At 46.0% G+C, this 14,709-nt stretch overlaps 1 protein-coding gene across 1 annotated transcript in view; it reads left to right on the forward strand.

Annotated features, from left to right (window-relative positions):
• Window positions 1-14,709, forward strand: part of MACF1 (microtubule actin crosslinking factor 1) — a 378,039-nt gene that overhangs the window by 171,204 nt on the left and 192,126 nt on the right. The window contains exons 13-22 of the mRNA XM_056846741.1: window positions 166-320; window positions 2,159-2,453; window positions 3,905-4,033; window positions 6,016-6,093; window positions 6,755-6,916; window positions 8,468-8,572; window positions 8,750-8,845; window positions 9,694-9,819; window positions 12,084-12,236; window positions 13,400-13,554. Of these exons, the coding sequence (XP_056702719.1) occupies window positions 166-320; window positions 2,159-2,453; window positions 3,905-4,033; window positions 6,016-6,093; window positions 6,755-6,916; window positions 8,468-8,572; window positions 8,750-8,845; window positions 9,694-9,819; window positions 12,084-12,236; window positions 13,400-13,554 (1,454 nt within the window). The remainder of the gene's footprint in view (window positions 1-165; window positions 321-2,158; window positions 2,454-3,904; window positions 4,034-6,015; window positions 6,094-6,754; window positions 6,917-8,467; window positions 8,573-8,749; window positions 8,846-9,693; window positions 9,820-12,083; window positions 12,237-13,399; window positions 13,555-14,709) is intronic.

A 14,709-nucleotide genomic window follows, 5' to 3' on the forward strand; every position in this document is an offset into this window, starting at 1 on the left:
TTATTAAATATTGGTAAACATGCCATGACATCACATCTCAGGGACTGGTTGGCTGGGGCTTACAAGTGATACTTTAAAAAAATCAAGTGTGTGCAGATTCATCCTTGCCTATCTAGGGTATTGTCAAGCATCTTGCTATAATAACCTGAGATCTTCTTTCTCCAGGATGAAGCACACCTGGAGTCAGGTCAGCTGGTGCAGTATGAATCTGATGTCGTCATGTACCTCCAGGAGTGTGAAGGGCTCCTCCGCCAACTCCAGGCAGATGTTCAGATTCTCCGGGATGAAAACTACTACCAGCTGGAGGAGCTTGTCTTCAAGTAAGGGGTGTTGGTGTGGGCCTGGTTGGGGCTCGTCATTCAAATGGGAGCATGTCATGGCAGTGCTGGAAGGGAGGAAAGGGGAGCTTGATTTCATACACCAACAACAAAGGGGGGGGAACTTAACCCTAAAAAACAACAGAATTAAGTACCCAAAGGTCAAGAAAAAATAAACATCTAAGGCCAAAGGTTATACAGTCTAAAGGTTATGTCAGTACAAAATAAAATCTAATAACATATATAACACACATAAGGGCCTGAAAAAGCGTATGTTAACGTAACACATGTTAATGTAACACAATTAGACATACAATCACACAATTAGATTCTGACCATATGCATTTTGGCCATACAGCCTTCTTCAGTGGTCTAAACCAACAGCGTGTCAGGCTAAAAAATATACATAATTTCCTAAAAATTGTTATGACTATATATGAGTTGTGTTTGCAGGATAACAATTAATATATATAACGGCAAAACTGCTTCCTCTGTTTTAGGCTTCCATACAAATGGAAAACTAATCCCTGTGTGAGTTCGTCTCTTAAATGAGGGGATGTTATATTTCAGCCATAAATAAAATTGTCAACATCTCCTAATAAAATATAGTTTTAAAGTCTGGAAACTTTATCAAATATCCCTCTGCCTCCTACTCCCCTGTGCTTAATGGCAACCCTGATTCCTGTGCATGAGATGGCACCTTGGCTTGCCTCTTGGTAGGCTTGACGGCAGTATCATGGGAAATTACCCTGGGGTGTATCTCTGTACCTCCCACCCGCACCCCCAAATCTCTATGGGAGAGGAGAACCCCCAAAGCCACATTTGAGGGCAGTAGATTAAAACCTTCCTGGTGGACCTCCAGCAGAAAAGATATCCAAACCCTTTCTCAAAGCCCCAGGCAGGGATGCTCTAAGTATGGGCAGCCATGGGAGGGAAATCTTGACTCACATGTGTCTGGATTTATTTTTATTTATTTTTATTTTATTTATACCCTACCCTTTCGCAATCTTGTCGGGCTTAGGGCTGCTTCCAGCAGTCAATACAAAAATACGACATAGAATAAATTAAAACATAGGATTAAAGCATGGAATTAAAAACATTTCACAAGTCAATTAAAAGATGGCAATCTAGTTCCAAGCTACTACTGGATACTAATGTTTTCCTGATGGGGATGTGTCCCATAACGGTCATAAGCATAATGATTGTACACCTTATGGAGTTCTGCAGGGCCTGCGAGACAGTTATTCCACCAGGCTTATGGTTGAGGTCAGCTACAGTTCCTTTATTAATGCTGGCCTCCCTATTCTGTCCTACTCCACCTGCCCAGAAAGCTTCTACTCCATCTACAGGCTGCATTTTTATGTGAACTGCCTGCAGGCCTTACTGTGGCCTAATATCACAAGCTAAGCGCCGTTAGGAATATCTGATGCTATTGTTGTACTATTTTATAGGGCTGTTTTTAATTAATTGCTTTTATTTGTTGATAATGTTTTTATTGTCTGCCTATTATTATGTGAGCCGCCCTGAGCCCGGCGTCTGCCAGGGAGGGCGGGGCTATAAGTCTAATAAATAAACAGATAAATAAGCAGAGGACCAATGATGATCTAGATAACAATCCTCAGGGGGTGGAGGCAGAAGAAATCCAGGAAAAATTAAGGAACCAGCAAAGGGTGGGGGGAAGGAAAGGGGAGGGAAACAGGCAGGGAGGGTCAGAAAAAGGGGAGGGAGAAGAGAAGGGGAGAAGAAAAGGGGAAGGGAGGCCAACTAGTTTTGCCCTCTTTGGTTAACTTCTTGATGCTACTAGCGACAGTCTGATTTCCCTCCTCTTGGCTCTCTCCCAGGATTGTCCGGCTTCAAGACGAACTGGTTACCCTGAGGCTGGAATGTACCAACCTTTACCGGAAGGGGCACTTTTCTTCCCCCTCCTCCCGGGACTTGCTGCAGCCTTCCTCCTTGAACACCATTCACCTTAAGGCCGAGCCCTTGCTGAAGGGAACGCACACAGCCACCACCACCTCTACCTCCTGGTTCCGGAAGCCAATGACCCGCACTGAGCTGGTGGCCATTTCGTCCTCGGAAGATGAGGGCAGCCTCCGGTTCGTGTACGAGCTGCTCTCTTGGGTGGAAGAGATGCAGGTGGGTTGGGCAACGTAAACAAGGTTAACAAATGCAGGTGATGCTATAGCTAGTGGGTGGGTGTGACTTTCTGCCCATGTTTGATTTGCTGCCCCTTTCATGCTGGTTTTCAGCTGACGCAGTAGATATATATGGAAGGGGGAGTGACAGATTTTATATCTGGCTTTGTGGTAACTTTTTGCTTGGTAGAAAGTGCTGTTAAGTCACAGCAGACTTATGGCAACCCTGAAGGGTTTTCAAGGCAAGAGACAAATGGAGGTGGTTTGCAATTGCCTGCTTCTGTGTAGCAACCATGGACTTCCTCAATGGTCTCCCACCTGAGTACTAACCAAGGCTGACCCTGCTAAGCTTCCGAGATCTGGAAAGTTTGGGCTAGCCTGGGCCATCCAAGTCATGGCATTTTACTCTACAAAATAGTACCAATGTATCTTGGAGGCTAAGGGGGGATTCCTTGGCACCATTATCAATCAAAAGGGAGACTGCAACTAAAAAATCAGAAGGAGATTGAGACTGGGAAGGGCAGCCATGAAAGAACTAGAAAAGATTGGTAAGTGTAAGGATGTGTTGCTGGCAACCAAGTTCAGGATAATTCGTACCATAGTATTCCTCATTACTATGGGTGTGAAAGTTGGACAATGAAGAAAGCTGACAGGAAGAAAGTTGATTAATTTGAAATGTGTTGGAGGAGAGTGTTATGGATACCATGGACTGCCAAAAAGACAAATAAGTGAGTTGTAGATCAAATCAAGCCTGAATTCTCCCTAGAATCTAAAATGACTAAACTGAGGCTATCGTACTTTGGTCACATCATGACAAGAGTCAGTGGAAAAGACAATAATGCTAGGAACAGTTGAAGGCATCAAGAAAAGAGGAAGACCCAACGTGAGATGGATTGACTCAATCAAGGAAGTCACAGCTCCTAGTTTGCAAGATCTAAGCCAAGGCTGTTAACGATAGGAGGACATTAATTCATGGGGTTGCCATAAGTCAGAAGTCACTTGATGGCATTTAACAATCCACGCACAAGGGGGAATCATTTTGTTAATTTAAGAGTAGGGGAAAACACTACTGAAAGTTAGTTTGAAATCCTGGCCAAATGGAAAAATGCTTAAACTGGTTCTAAAATATGCTCTGGCTCTGGTTTTGGGACCCTTCTCATAGAGGGAGTTGCCCCAATGGAATCAGCTGCCAGGAATGCTTCCCTGCATGCCCCGTGAAAGGTGAACATGTTCCATGAATGCTAGTGTTATAAAAAAAAACCATTCACTGAGATGTGGCAGAAGGAGGAAGGTAGTCCTTGACAATTAAGCCTAATGTTGGCATGATCTGTTTAGGGAAGAAATACACCACCCAGCAGGGTCTGGTATGTGTGATAGAGGCTGTAGCTAGCAGTGGTATGGGGCTCTTTCTGGCCGATGCTGATTGGCTGCCTCTTTTTGGTGCTGGTTCAGATGAAGCTGGAGCGGGCCGAATGGGGAAGCGACTTGCCGAGCGTGGAGTCTCAGCTGGAGGTGCAGAGGCACGTCCACACCAGCGTAGAAGACCTGGGCTCCAGCGTGAAAGAGGCCAGGCTGTATGAGGTAAGTGAGGAAAGCAGTGGCAAGTTTTGCCCCACTTCAGGAGGTGGAGATGGCGGAGGACAAAGCAGCCATTATTGGAATGCAGGACTAGCAAGGAAAGACCTGGAGAAGGTGGATTTGCTCTTAGGTTAGGGAAGGGAAGGGGCTGTGCTTCAGCTTCTGGGGGGTATCATAGAATCATAGAGTTGGAAGAGACCACCAGGGTCATCTAGTCCAACCCCCCGCACAATACAGGAAATTCACAACTACCTCCCCCCACACCCCCAGTGACCCCTACTCCATGCCCAGAAGATGGCCAAGATGCCCTCCCTCTCATGAACTGCGTAAGGTCATAGAATCAGCATTGCTAACAGTTGGCCATCTAACCTCTTCTTAGAAACCTCCAGGGAAGGAGAGCTTACCACCTCCCAAGGAAGCCTGTTCCACTGAGGAACCACTCTAACAGTTAGAAAACTCTTCCTAGTGTCTAGACGAAAACTCTTTTGATTTAATTTCAACCCGTTGGTTCTAGTCTGACCTTTTGGGGCAGCAGAAAACAACTCGGCACCATCCTCTATATGACAGCCCTTCAAGTACTTGAAGATGGTTATCATACCCCCTCTCACAGTCTTCTCTTCAGGAGGGTAATGGCTGTTCTCTGTAGTCACTGCGTGTGATGTAGCATGGAGATTGTAAGATGAATCTGAGTAACTCCATAGCAAAATAGCAAGGCTGTCCCCACAGTAGCTTCTGCACCTACCCACCACCCCAGTTAAAGATGTTGTCATCTGGAAGGGACATGATGGAGTTGCTGCTGGATTGGGGCTTTGGGGAGGGGTGTTATCCTAGAGCAGTGGTTCCCAACCTTTTTTGAGTCGTGACCCCCTTTTACAATTGCCAAGTAACCTGCGACCCCCGCCACATTTGCAAGCCATAAAATGACATTTTCAGTAGGATAAAGAAAACACATTAAAAGCTTTACCTGGGTGATTATGCTGCTAAAAGCTAAAATGATTAAACTGCGGCTATCACGGGAAGACAAGACTCACTGGAAAAGGCAATAACACTAGGAAAAGGCAGCAGGAAAAGAGGAAGACCCAACATGAGATGGATTGACTCAATCAAGGAAGCCACGGCCTTCAGTTTGCAAGACACGAGCAAGGCTGGTCATGATAGGACATTTTGGAGATCCCTAATTCTGAACTCAGAGGCTACTTGATGGCACACTGTGCACATGGACAGGCCCTCTGCTCTTGTGGTCCCCCACCCCACAAGGCGTAAAAATCAGGCTCTTTGGGGAAGGCCAAGGCTGTCAGATGAAGGAGAGAAAGGAAGGAGAGAAAGGAAGGGAGGAAGGAAGGAAAGAAAGAAAGAAAGAAAGAGAGAGAAAGAGAGAAAGAAAGAAAGATTGGACAGAGGTAGTCTGGAGGCCGATTGCCGCCTGCCCACGTGCCTAGGGCTGCCCCCCCTTCCCCGGCCCTCTCCGTTGCCAGTCACGCCGCTTTCCGCTTCCACCGCCTCGGCTGGGGCTCCGGCTGCTGCGCGGGGGCTCCTTGCAGGCTGCGGCCGGTGAAGGGCGCCTCCTCGCCTTTGGGCAGGACCCCGAGGAGGTTGGAGGGAGGGAGGCAGGGGCCGGCCGGCGGCGGGCTGGCGAAGGGAAGCCGCCTCCACCCGCCTCACCTTGCCTCCCGCCCGCCTGGAAATGTCCCTCGGGTTCGCACGCCACTTCAACCCACAGGTTGGGAACCACTGTCCTAGAGTAATGGTTTAAAAAAATATATTTTTATAGCGGATACTGCTGTTGGTCAGGGGCAAGGTCTCTGCATCAGCTGTGACAGATTTGTGCTTTATCTAAAAACCAAGTGTGCTTTTTTTCTCTTGGTTTTACTCAAACGTCAAATATATTTGGTTATTGAACTCTCAGTTAATCTTCAATGACTTGACTGCTTTAGAATCAGGCAGCAGTTCTTGTTATTACTTTCTGTTCTGTTCCCTTCTTTTAGGGTAAAATGTCCCAGAATTTCCGTACTAGTTACACAGAGACGCTGGCTAAGCTGGAGACTCAGTACTGCAAACTTATGGTGAGTGTCTATTGTTGCTTTTGTGTGTGTGTGTGTGACCAGGAGGGTCTTGGAGTTACCTTCTCTTTTGAGTTGTCCCCCCTTATTAAAAACCTTTCATAGCAGGGGAGGGGACTCATAAATAGTCCAAGCTTTTCAAAACAGACACACACACACACACACACACACACACAATTAACCCTCTGTGCGTGCACTTTCATATCTGAGGGCTCTTCAGCAAAGTTAGTGCACTTCTGTTTCTTTCTTGTGATGCACAATCTCCTGAGAGCCAGTGTGGTGTTGTGGTTAATAGCAGTGGTTTGGAGCAGTGGACTTTAATCTGGAGAACTGGGTTTGATTCCCCACTCCTCCTGCACCATACTTGGATTCCTCGGTAACAGCTTTTAACTTGGAAAAACTTTGCTTCGGAAGCTACGCGAACAGCACCAAGTCTCTGCTGCATCTGTGTCACCAGGGCAGGATGTGGCGCTGTGGCCTTTGGAAAGGGACTTGGCAAAGAACTGAAATGCAGCTAGGGATCATCATGCAGGACAGCCCTGGGAAATAGCGGGATGGCACTTGGGTGTGGGCTGGTCTTGGGAGGGTATTCGGGAAGGTGCGGTGGCTTTCAAAGAATGCCCAGAGATGCAGTGGAGGCACCAGATCCGTCCTGTTTCTGCAGGAGACGTCCAGCTTCCGACTGCGCCACCTCCAGAGCTTGTACGGGTTTGTGTCTCGAGCCACCACGGAGTTAATTTGGCTAAATGAAAAGGAAGAGGAAGAGCTGGCCTACGACTGGAGCGACAACAACCCCAACATGGCAGCCAAGCGGAACTATTTCTCGGTGAGTGGGAAAGGCCGGCTGTGGCTGGAGTTGGTGATAACCACCGGTGTTGATTTTCTAACAATCCCATTATACAAACGATTATTTACGTTGGCTAGACTAAATGCCATTCCATCAGGGGCGTTAATGGGTCATTTAAATAGGTTACCATATTGTGAGAGAGTATGTCAATGTGGTTCTGGCCAAATAGACACTCTTCGGCATTCCTTGTTTAGCTGCGACCAGCCAAACGAAGCTAGAGACAGATGGATAAAGCCTTTTATCCCGGAATTGTTTGTGAATTGGATAATTTGAGGGTTCTTTTAGCAGGGGTAGCTTTTAATACTACATTGGCAGTTGCCAATAAAAGATAAAAAAGATAAAAAAATACCAATTTCCTTATTGTTTATCTAGATATCTGTTTATATATATGTAAATATAATGTTTTTTTAATGTTGATCTTAGCGTGACATTGCTCAGGGCCGAATTGGCCATATGAACAGTATCATTAAAGATACCACCAGCGTGTGGAAAGGAAGTCATTGGGAGGGTTCCGCTAGGGATAAGAGCAGCAGAGGACATGAAACCACAATAGTTTGTGTGCCTTGCTGAAGCTTTGGATTTGGGAAAAGGTAGTACTGTTACAGCAGTCCATGCCAAACCCCCTCCTTTTGCTTAAAGGTCATCTTTTGATTCCTTCTAATCTTTATATTTGGATCTTTGAGGTGTTCGGAGTTTTTGAGGTAGCATGACCAGCTTGTTGTGACCTGGATGGCCCAGACTAGCCCAGTCTCATCAGATCTCAGAAGCTAAGCTGGGTCAGCCTTGGTTAGTACTTGGATGGGAGACCACAAAGGAAGTGCAGGGTTGCTACACAGAGGTAGACAATGTCAAAACCACCTTTGTTCATCTCTTGCCTTGAAAGCTGTTCAGGGTCACCGTAAGTCAGCTGTGACTTGATGGCACTTTCCTACCAGGGCCAATTTGGCCAGGTTAATACTGTGCCGTCCTCCCCCAGCTTAACCCACAACTTCTAAATTCTGAAGACTCAGAAAAGTGTTTACCACTCTTGCACCGCCATCTTTGTTGAGATTTCTGGAGTTTGCTTTTTGCGTCTCGGCGTTGTCATGTTCATAATAGATCTTAGCGCTTTTCCACGAGTGTGCCGTTTCGCTCTCATTAAACCTCGTAAGAGTCCTGTGAGAAAAGCAGGCTGATGAATAAATAAGGGGTCAAGAGGAAGCCAGGAAATGGACTGATTGGGCAGGGAGTTGAGCTGGGGCTTCCCTAACGGGGCTTCTATGATTCTACGATTCTACTGCTCCCTCGGGCCAACTTTTTCAATATCTGAGCCAGAGCTAATGAACCAAAGGAGGATTTTTCCCCATTTTGCTGCTAAAGGTTTTTAGGCAAGCAGTGGAGGTCTAAAAATCCATGACTGAGTTGTCCAGCCATGCCTCATCTCCCTCCCCCCACCCCCCCACCCACCCATCGGACTTTAGAGAGGCCAGCGGAAGTTCAGTGTTGTAGCAGGAAATGTAATTAGGCCCTTTGCACACCTGTGGTCCATAGGAGCTCACGATGGAGCTAGAGGAGAAGCAGGATGTGTTCCACTCCCTGCAGGACACGGCTGAGCTGTTATCATTGCAGAATCACCCGGCCAAGCAAACTGTAGAGGTAAGAGGTAACTCGGGGGGGGGGGGAGAGAGAGAATGTGCTGGGATTTTGTTGGCATGGATGGGAACCTCTGGTGCATTTAGGGCAAGAAGAGTATGTTGAAGGCTGTTTTGCACGTCATGTAGCAGCCAGTGTGTGCTTGCTGAGTGTGAGTTCATTCCGTTGTGCTTCTTCCAGGCATACAGTGCAGCGGTGCAGACTCAATGGCAGTGGATCAAGCAGCTGTGCTTGTGCGTGGATCAGCACGTGACAGAAAACACGGCTTACTTCCAGGTAGGGGCAGAGTCAAAAGGTCCCTCGGAAAAGGGGGGAGCACTCAGTGGTTGAGAAGTGGCTGCTGCAGCATCCAACACACTCTTGACCTAGAAGAACTGCAACCCCTCCGGGCTGTGGGTTAGTTCTAGCAGATCTGTGGCTGTCCTTCCCAGTTGAAAGAGGAGTTTGTTGGGCCCAGCCTTCCAGAGTCAAAGGCGGCATGAACCTTTTCCTGCCTGCTTTCCTACCAAACAATTTATCAGCTGGTACCCAACTTATGGTATAAAATTATATTCAAGACTCACAGTGTGTTCAAGTATTTTGTATATATGAAAATCAATTCAGTAGTAACAAAGGTACATATTACATTCGTAATACAAGTCTTATAAATGAAAACCTTGAATTGAATTGATTTTCATATATACAAATGCATGAACACATTGTGAGTCTTGAATATAATTTCATACCATAAGTTGGGTACCAGTTGATAAATTGTTTGTCTTGCACATTTAGTACCTGACTCCCCCCATTATTATCATTTAGCTTTGCTACTAGTCAAAACAGCAGGGAAATGTTGTAGGAAGTCCAGTTTTTCTTTTCTTTCCTGACAAAACACCTCTGTCCTGAGCTTAGCCAAATAGTTCTTTCTCTAATAAGGTCACTGATGGGAGAAAGTGGCCTCCCCCCCCCCATTACTGGGTTTGTTTATTTGTTTGTTTTGATGCTGAAAAAGCCTTTGACTGTGTAGAAAGGATTTGTTACTCTTGCGACATTTGTACTCTGGCTCCAGTCTTTAGTCTACTAGTGTTATAGGAAACCTCTTTCTTGTCTTTTGGTCAATGGGGAAACCCTTTGTGCCCTTGCAGTTTTTCAGCGACGCCCGGGATTCAGAAGGATACTTGAAGAGCTTGCAAGACACTATTAAAAGGAAGTATTCTTGTGACCGTAACACCAGCCTGACCCGCCTGGAGGACCTACTCCAGGATTCCATGGTGGGTGCTCCTTGGACAGCTCCTGAGATCATGCTGACTCGGGTGCCGTAGGCCACATAAGCTCTGGGCCTGCTAGAGCGCCCCCAGATCCTTGTCTGAAACTCAGTCTCTCCTGGATTGTCTTCCTCATTCTAACCCTGTAACTAGTGTTCCTATTTATCGGGGAATCCCTAACCTGTTTGGATGAGTGTGCTGGTATGGAGATTGAGCGTAGCTATTTGCTCTGTGCTTTAAAAGACATTCAGCCTCTTTTGCCTTTCAACTGTTCCCACACCTGCATTGCTTAGCTGGCCAGATTTATTGCCTGTGTTCTTGGGGAAAACGCAGCATGGGGTTTGGGATACTGAGCCTGCCCCTTATTGTTGCTTTGCTAGCTCTGCCTGCTGCTCCTGCTATGTAACACAGAAAGGTGTCTTGAAGACGGAGTCGGTCCATTGATCTGTGTATCCTGGTATTGTTTATCCTGGCTGGCAGTGGCTCTCCAGCATCTTAGGCAGAGAACTGTTTTCCCCAGAACCTGCTGACCTGAGATCCTTTACTGGGAGATGCCGGGGACTGTGCCTGGAATCTTTTACATGCCAAGCACATCCTCAGATCTGATGGGTGGCACAGCAAGCAGGCAGAAGCTGTACAGAACTGGCGTAGGTCCCTACCCATAAGACATTAGGTTTTGCGTTTTGTACCGCCAAATCACTTCCAACTTACGGTTGCCCTAATGACCTCTGAAATGGCCTACAATTGGCAGCATTGCTCAGGTCTTGCAAACTGAAGACCATGGCTTCCTTTGAGTCAGTCCCATCTCACGTTGGTTCTTCCTCTTTTCCTACTTTCCCTAGCCTGAGATTAACAAGCCAGTAATTGTGGGGGTAGAGATGAGCAAGGGGAAGTTAGGTTTGGTGACAGTGAGTCGAACTGGAGAAGCACAGAGTGATTCAGGGAAGTCATTGCTGGGATAAAGTACATTGCGAGTGGGGGGTGGGGAGAGAGAGATGGCTCAATGAGGTACCATTACATCTAGGCACCAAGGTGGAAGAAGACAATGAAAGGATGCTGATGGGGAAGAGTTTGAATAGAGAGGCAGGAAGGCTGAGAAGGCCCAATCCATTGGGAAGCTGTAGATAGGAGCTACCCCTGCCAAGGGCTGGTCATAATATTAAGATCCATTTATTATTTGGGGCTTTGAGGTGCCTTTGCCAGAATGTATAGGCTGGTCCAGAGAGGAGAAACTATGGGCCAGGAGAATTTCAAGAAAGAGCCAGCAGCGAGGGGGTTAAGGAACGAATGATGCAAAGCAGCCCTGCTTAATCTCATCAGGAGCAATATTAAACAGATCGACTAAGAAGTAAGTTCTTATTCAGTGGGGCTTATTCCCAGAGAAGCGTTCTTAGGGTTGCAGCCACAGCCACGGAAGATGCGTCCCTGGAGCTGAGGGATGATTGCCTTAGCACAAAACGTTCTCTGTCTCTGTTTTTGGAAAGGCTATAAAGTCCTTTAGCGACGTAGTCCCTAGAACTGTAATATTTGTAGACTGTGAGATCTAGTACGGAACAGGTTTGGTGGTGAAGATTTTCTAAAAGGCACTCTGAAATGAAAGCTTTGTCCCCTATGTGTGATGCGCCCTTTATCATACTGAATGAGTTAAAGTTGTATTTCTTCCAACCATGCTCCCCTGGGACAGGCACAGGTAGCTTGTTTTTAAGCACTCTCTCTTGCTCCTTTCTTTCATTCTCTCTCTCTCTCTCTTTCTTTCACTGTCTGTCTCTCAGGTTCTATACCTCTTAAGTAAAATAATCTACATCCCTGAACAGTTTTTCCTCCCATGCAAATCCTTGGCTAGCTTATAGCCTTGTTTCACAAAGATCAAGCTTTTTCCCCCCCATATGTTTTCATTGAAAAGGAAAGGATTTGAGCCTTGTGGCGCAAGTTACAGATAATACTGAATTTGGGTCTAGTAGTAATCTGGTAATTGTGCATGCACCATTGTGGGGGAGGGAGAGGACGGCAGATAACTAATCCTCTTGTCTGGAATAATATTAAATGTGGTTAATCCTGAAGTTTAATACTATTCATCATAATATCATAGTTTTAACACCTCACGCTTCCCCCCCAGCTTGGAACAACTGTCACAATCACTATTTTCAGCCCTTGAGAACCCAAACCAGCCCTTGAAAAATTCCTCTTTCTCGGGCTATAGGGATGATTGGCAGTTCTTGGGCTCCCTCCGTACCTTTCCCAAATATGCTTTTTCTTTTTGTTTTGTCCAGGACGAAAAGGAGCAGTTGATCCAGTCCAAGAGTTCTGTTGCCAGTTTAGTGGGCAGGTCCAAAACCATCATTCAACTTAAGCCACGAAACCCCGACCACATTTTGAAGAACACCATCTCCGTGAAGGCAATCTGCGACTATCGCCAGATCGAGGTGAATGAATAACTGCGGGAGTTAACATTGAATGAGAACTATCGCTTTTGGAGGATTTCTTGGATCAGAAATTTGTGGCTTTTGAGTCCTGTGTTTACATACATTCCAGAGCTACACTGAATAGCAATAGGCAAACCACTGTTTTGCAGCTTGAATCCTGTGTCTATAACATAGAGGGTATTGAGCTTGAAGGTCTTTGGCAGGATTACGAGGCAATGTCTGTGAAGCACTTTTGACTGTTACATAAAATGCAGAATGCTGTTTTATTTGGAGGATGGCCAGTGTTTGAGCTGTGGTGGGAGGGTTTAGCGTTAGGAAGGACATTCGGATGTTCTTCCTGCCATTTATCGGGCTGGCTACGCCTACTTCAGAGTATCCTTCCTTGCAGAGAGAAGTTGGAAAAGCTGTTGATAAGGCTGATAAGGGAACAAGAAGGCCATGGGTTGACCTCTATGAAGGAATTAACTTGTAAGCCCCTCCTGCCCTCCTGTTCCTTTGGGTTGGTCCCCAAGAGGCCGGCAAACCCTCTGGCCATCCCAAGTCTCCGCTTGGGTGCTGCTGCCCCTTCCCCTCACCCCCCAGGGGTCCCAAAAACGCTTCATTGATCACAAGCAATCAGAGCTTCTTCTGTGTGTCCAGGGAAATGATAGTCATTGTTTGAAGAGTCTACCCCCACCCCTGATCATTCTGATCTTCCTACCACCAAGAGGAAGAGAGTACGATCTAGCAATCTGGTTGTTTCCCTCTCTGCCCCCTGAGTTGTGAGATGGTTAACCCATTGTTGTACTTTGGCCTGAGCCATTAGCATAAGGGCTGGGTTTTTTATGCTGCATTTCAATTTATGAATTGTACTGTTTTGTTCTATTTTTTATTTTGGAGAGACAGCATAATTTTTTTCTTAATAAAATAGTAAGCAGTAAATTACTCTGTGCTTGGGACTTGATGCCTTATTCCCTAGTCCCCTCTTTCCTACCAGCTCTGAGTTTGCAGCTGGGTTTCAACTCACAGGCAGAATGTGGTCACAATGACTGAAATGTCAGGGTGAATTCTTAGACGAGGGTATCTCTTTACAACCTGCGGTGGTGCATTGGATCACTTTTTGGGAGAAGTAGGAAAGTTGCAACTGGACCCTGACTGCAGTCTTACTTTTGCTGCCCACACAGATAACCATCTGCAAAAATGACGAGTGTGTTCTGGAAGACAATTCCCACCGGACCAAGTGGAAAGTGATCAGCCCCACAGGAAATGAGGCCATGGTCCCTTCTGTTTGTTTCTTGATTCCCCCACCCAACAAAGAGGCTATTGACGTTGCCAGCAGGTAAGGGAGCGTCTGGTTTATTTCCTTGAATAATTTCAGGCTATCACCCATTAAGGGATGCCTTGGACGTTTTTTGGGGTTCTGTGCTGGCATGTGAGTATCTTGAATTCTCTTCAAGGAGGAAAAAATCCAGCAGAGGCCCTGTGAATTCTACATGTTGGTTAGCGCGGCACTCAGCAAAATCTGGAAACTTGGATTATGTATTTATTACAAGATTTATAACCTGTCTTGGCCTTGTGCCTTGCAATTGCGAATGTAAAAGTATACAAAGTACAATTAACCCCTCTCCCCAAGAAAATGCCTGTAGTTTAAACCAAATTAAAAGCCCTCTCAAATAAGATCCCTCCTAAAAACTTACGCCAAATCCTAACAACTATTCTTTTCTCCATAATGTTCCTAGTTCTCCATGTAGGTAGGCAGAGATAGGTGCAGCATCATTTGCTTTTTCCAAAGCTACAGAAATCTTTGCTGCCTTCTTGCTTAGGCAACTAAAACATTATAATGATGTTTGTGCCTAGCAATTTCCAGTGGGGACGGGGCTCACTTCTAAAAATGGCACACTGTTGCCTTTCTTTCTCTCTTTTTTAACCTGCTTACCATTTTGGAAATATCTGGTGTGAGGAACTGCCATAGACTGTCTAGGCCAGTGGTTCCCAAAGTGGGCAGTACCACCCTCTGGGGGGCAGTGGGATTACCTAGGGGGGCACTAAGAGGCAAGGGGGCAGCAGGGGGCGCTAGAGGTGGGTCCCTTCCACTGTGTTGTTCACTAATTTACAATAGATCAAGCTATCGTGCCATGCTGGCAAATTTGGTGGAAGCTATCAGAATTTTTTTCCAGACTTTGAAGAGCTGGTACCACTGAATCAAATTAATCAGTTTTGTTGAATACATTTTAACTAAAAAGTTTTGATTTTTAATAGATGTGCAATTCATTGTTACTGTTTTGAAATTTTATTGTTACTATCTTCTTTAGTGAGTCACACAAACCCCTATTTTGAATAATGCTTTTTATAGGATAGGGTAGGGGGCACTGGGGTTGAGTTTGTGGGACCAAGTGGGCAGTGCCCCGAAAAGTTTGGGAACCACTGTTCTAGGCCATATTGCCTTCCAGGACTGGCTACTTTCCTTTCTCCCTTAGAAGCTCCTTTATTCATA

This window comes from Euleptes europaea, chromosome 3 (assembly GCF_029931775.1).
Source record: "Euleptes europaea isolate rEulEur1 chromosome 3, rEulEur1.hap1, whole genome shotgun sequence".
Lineage (NCBI taxonomy): Eukaryota > Metazoa > Chordata > Lepidosauria > Squamata > Sphaerodactylidae > Euleptes > Euleptes europaea.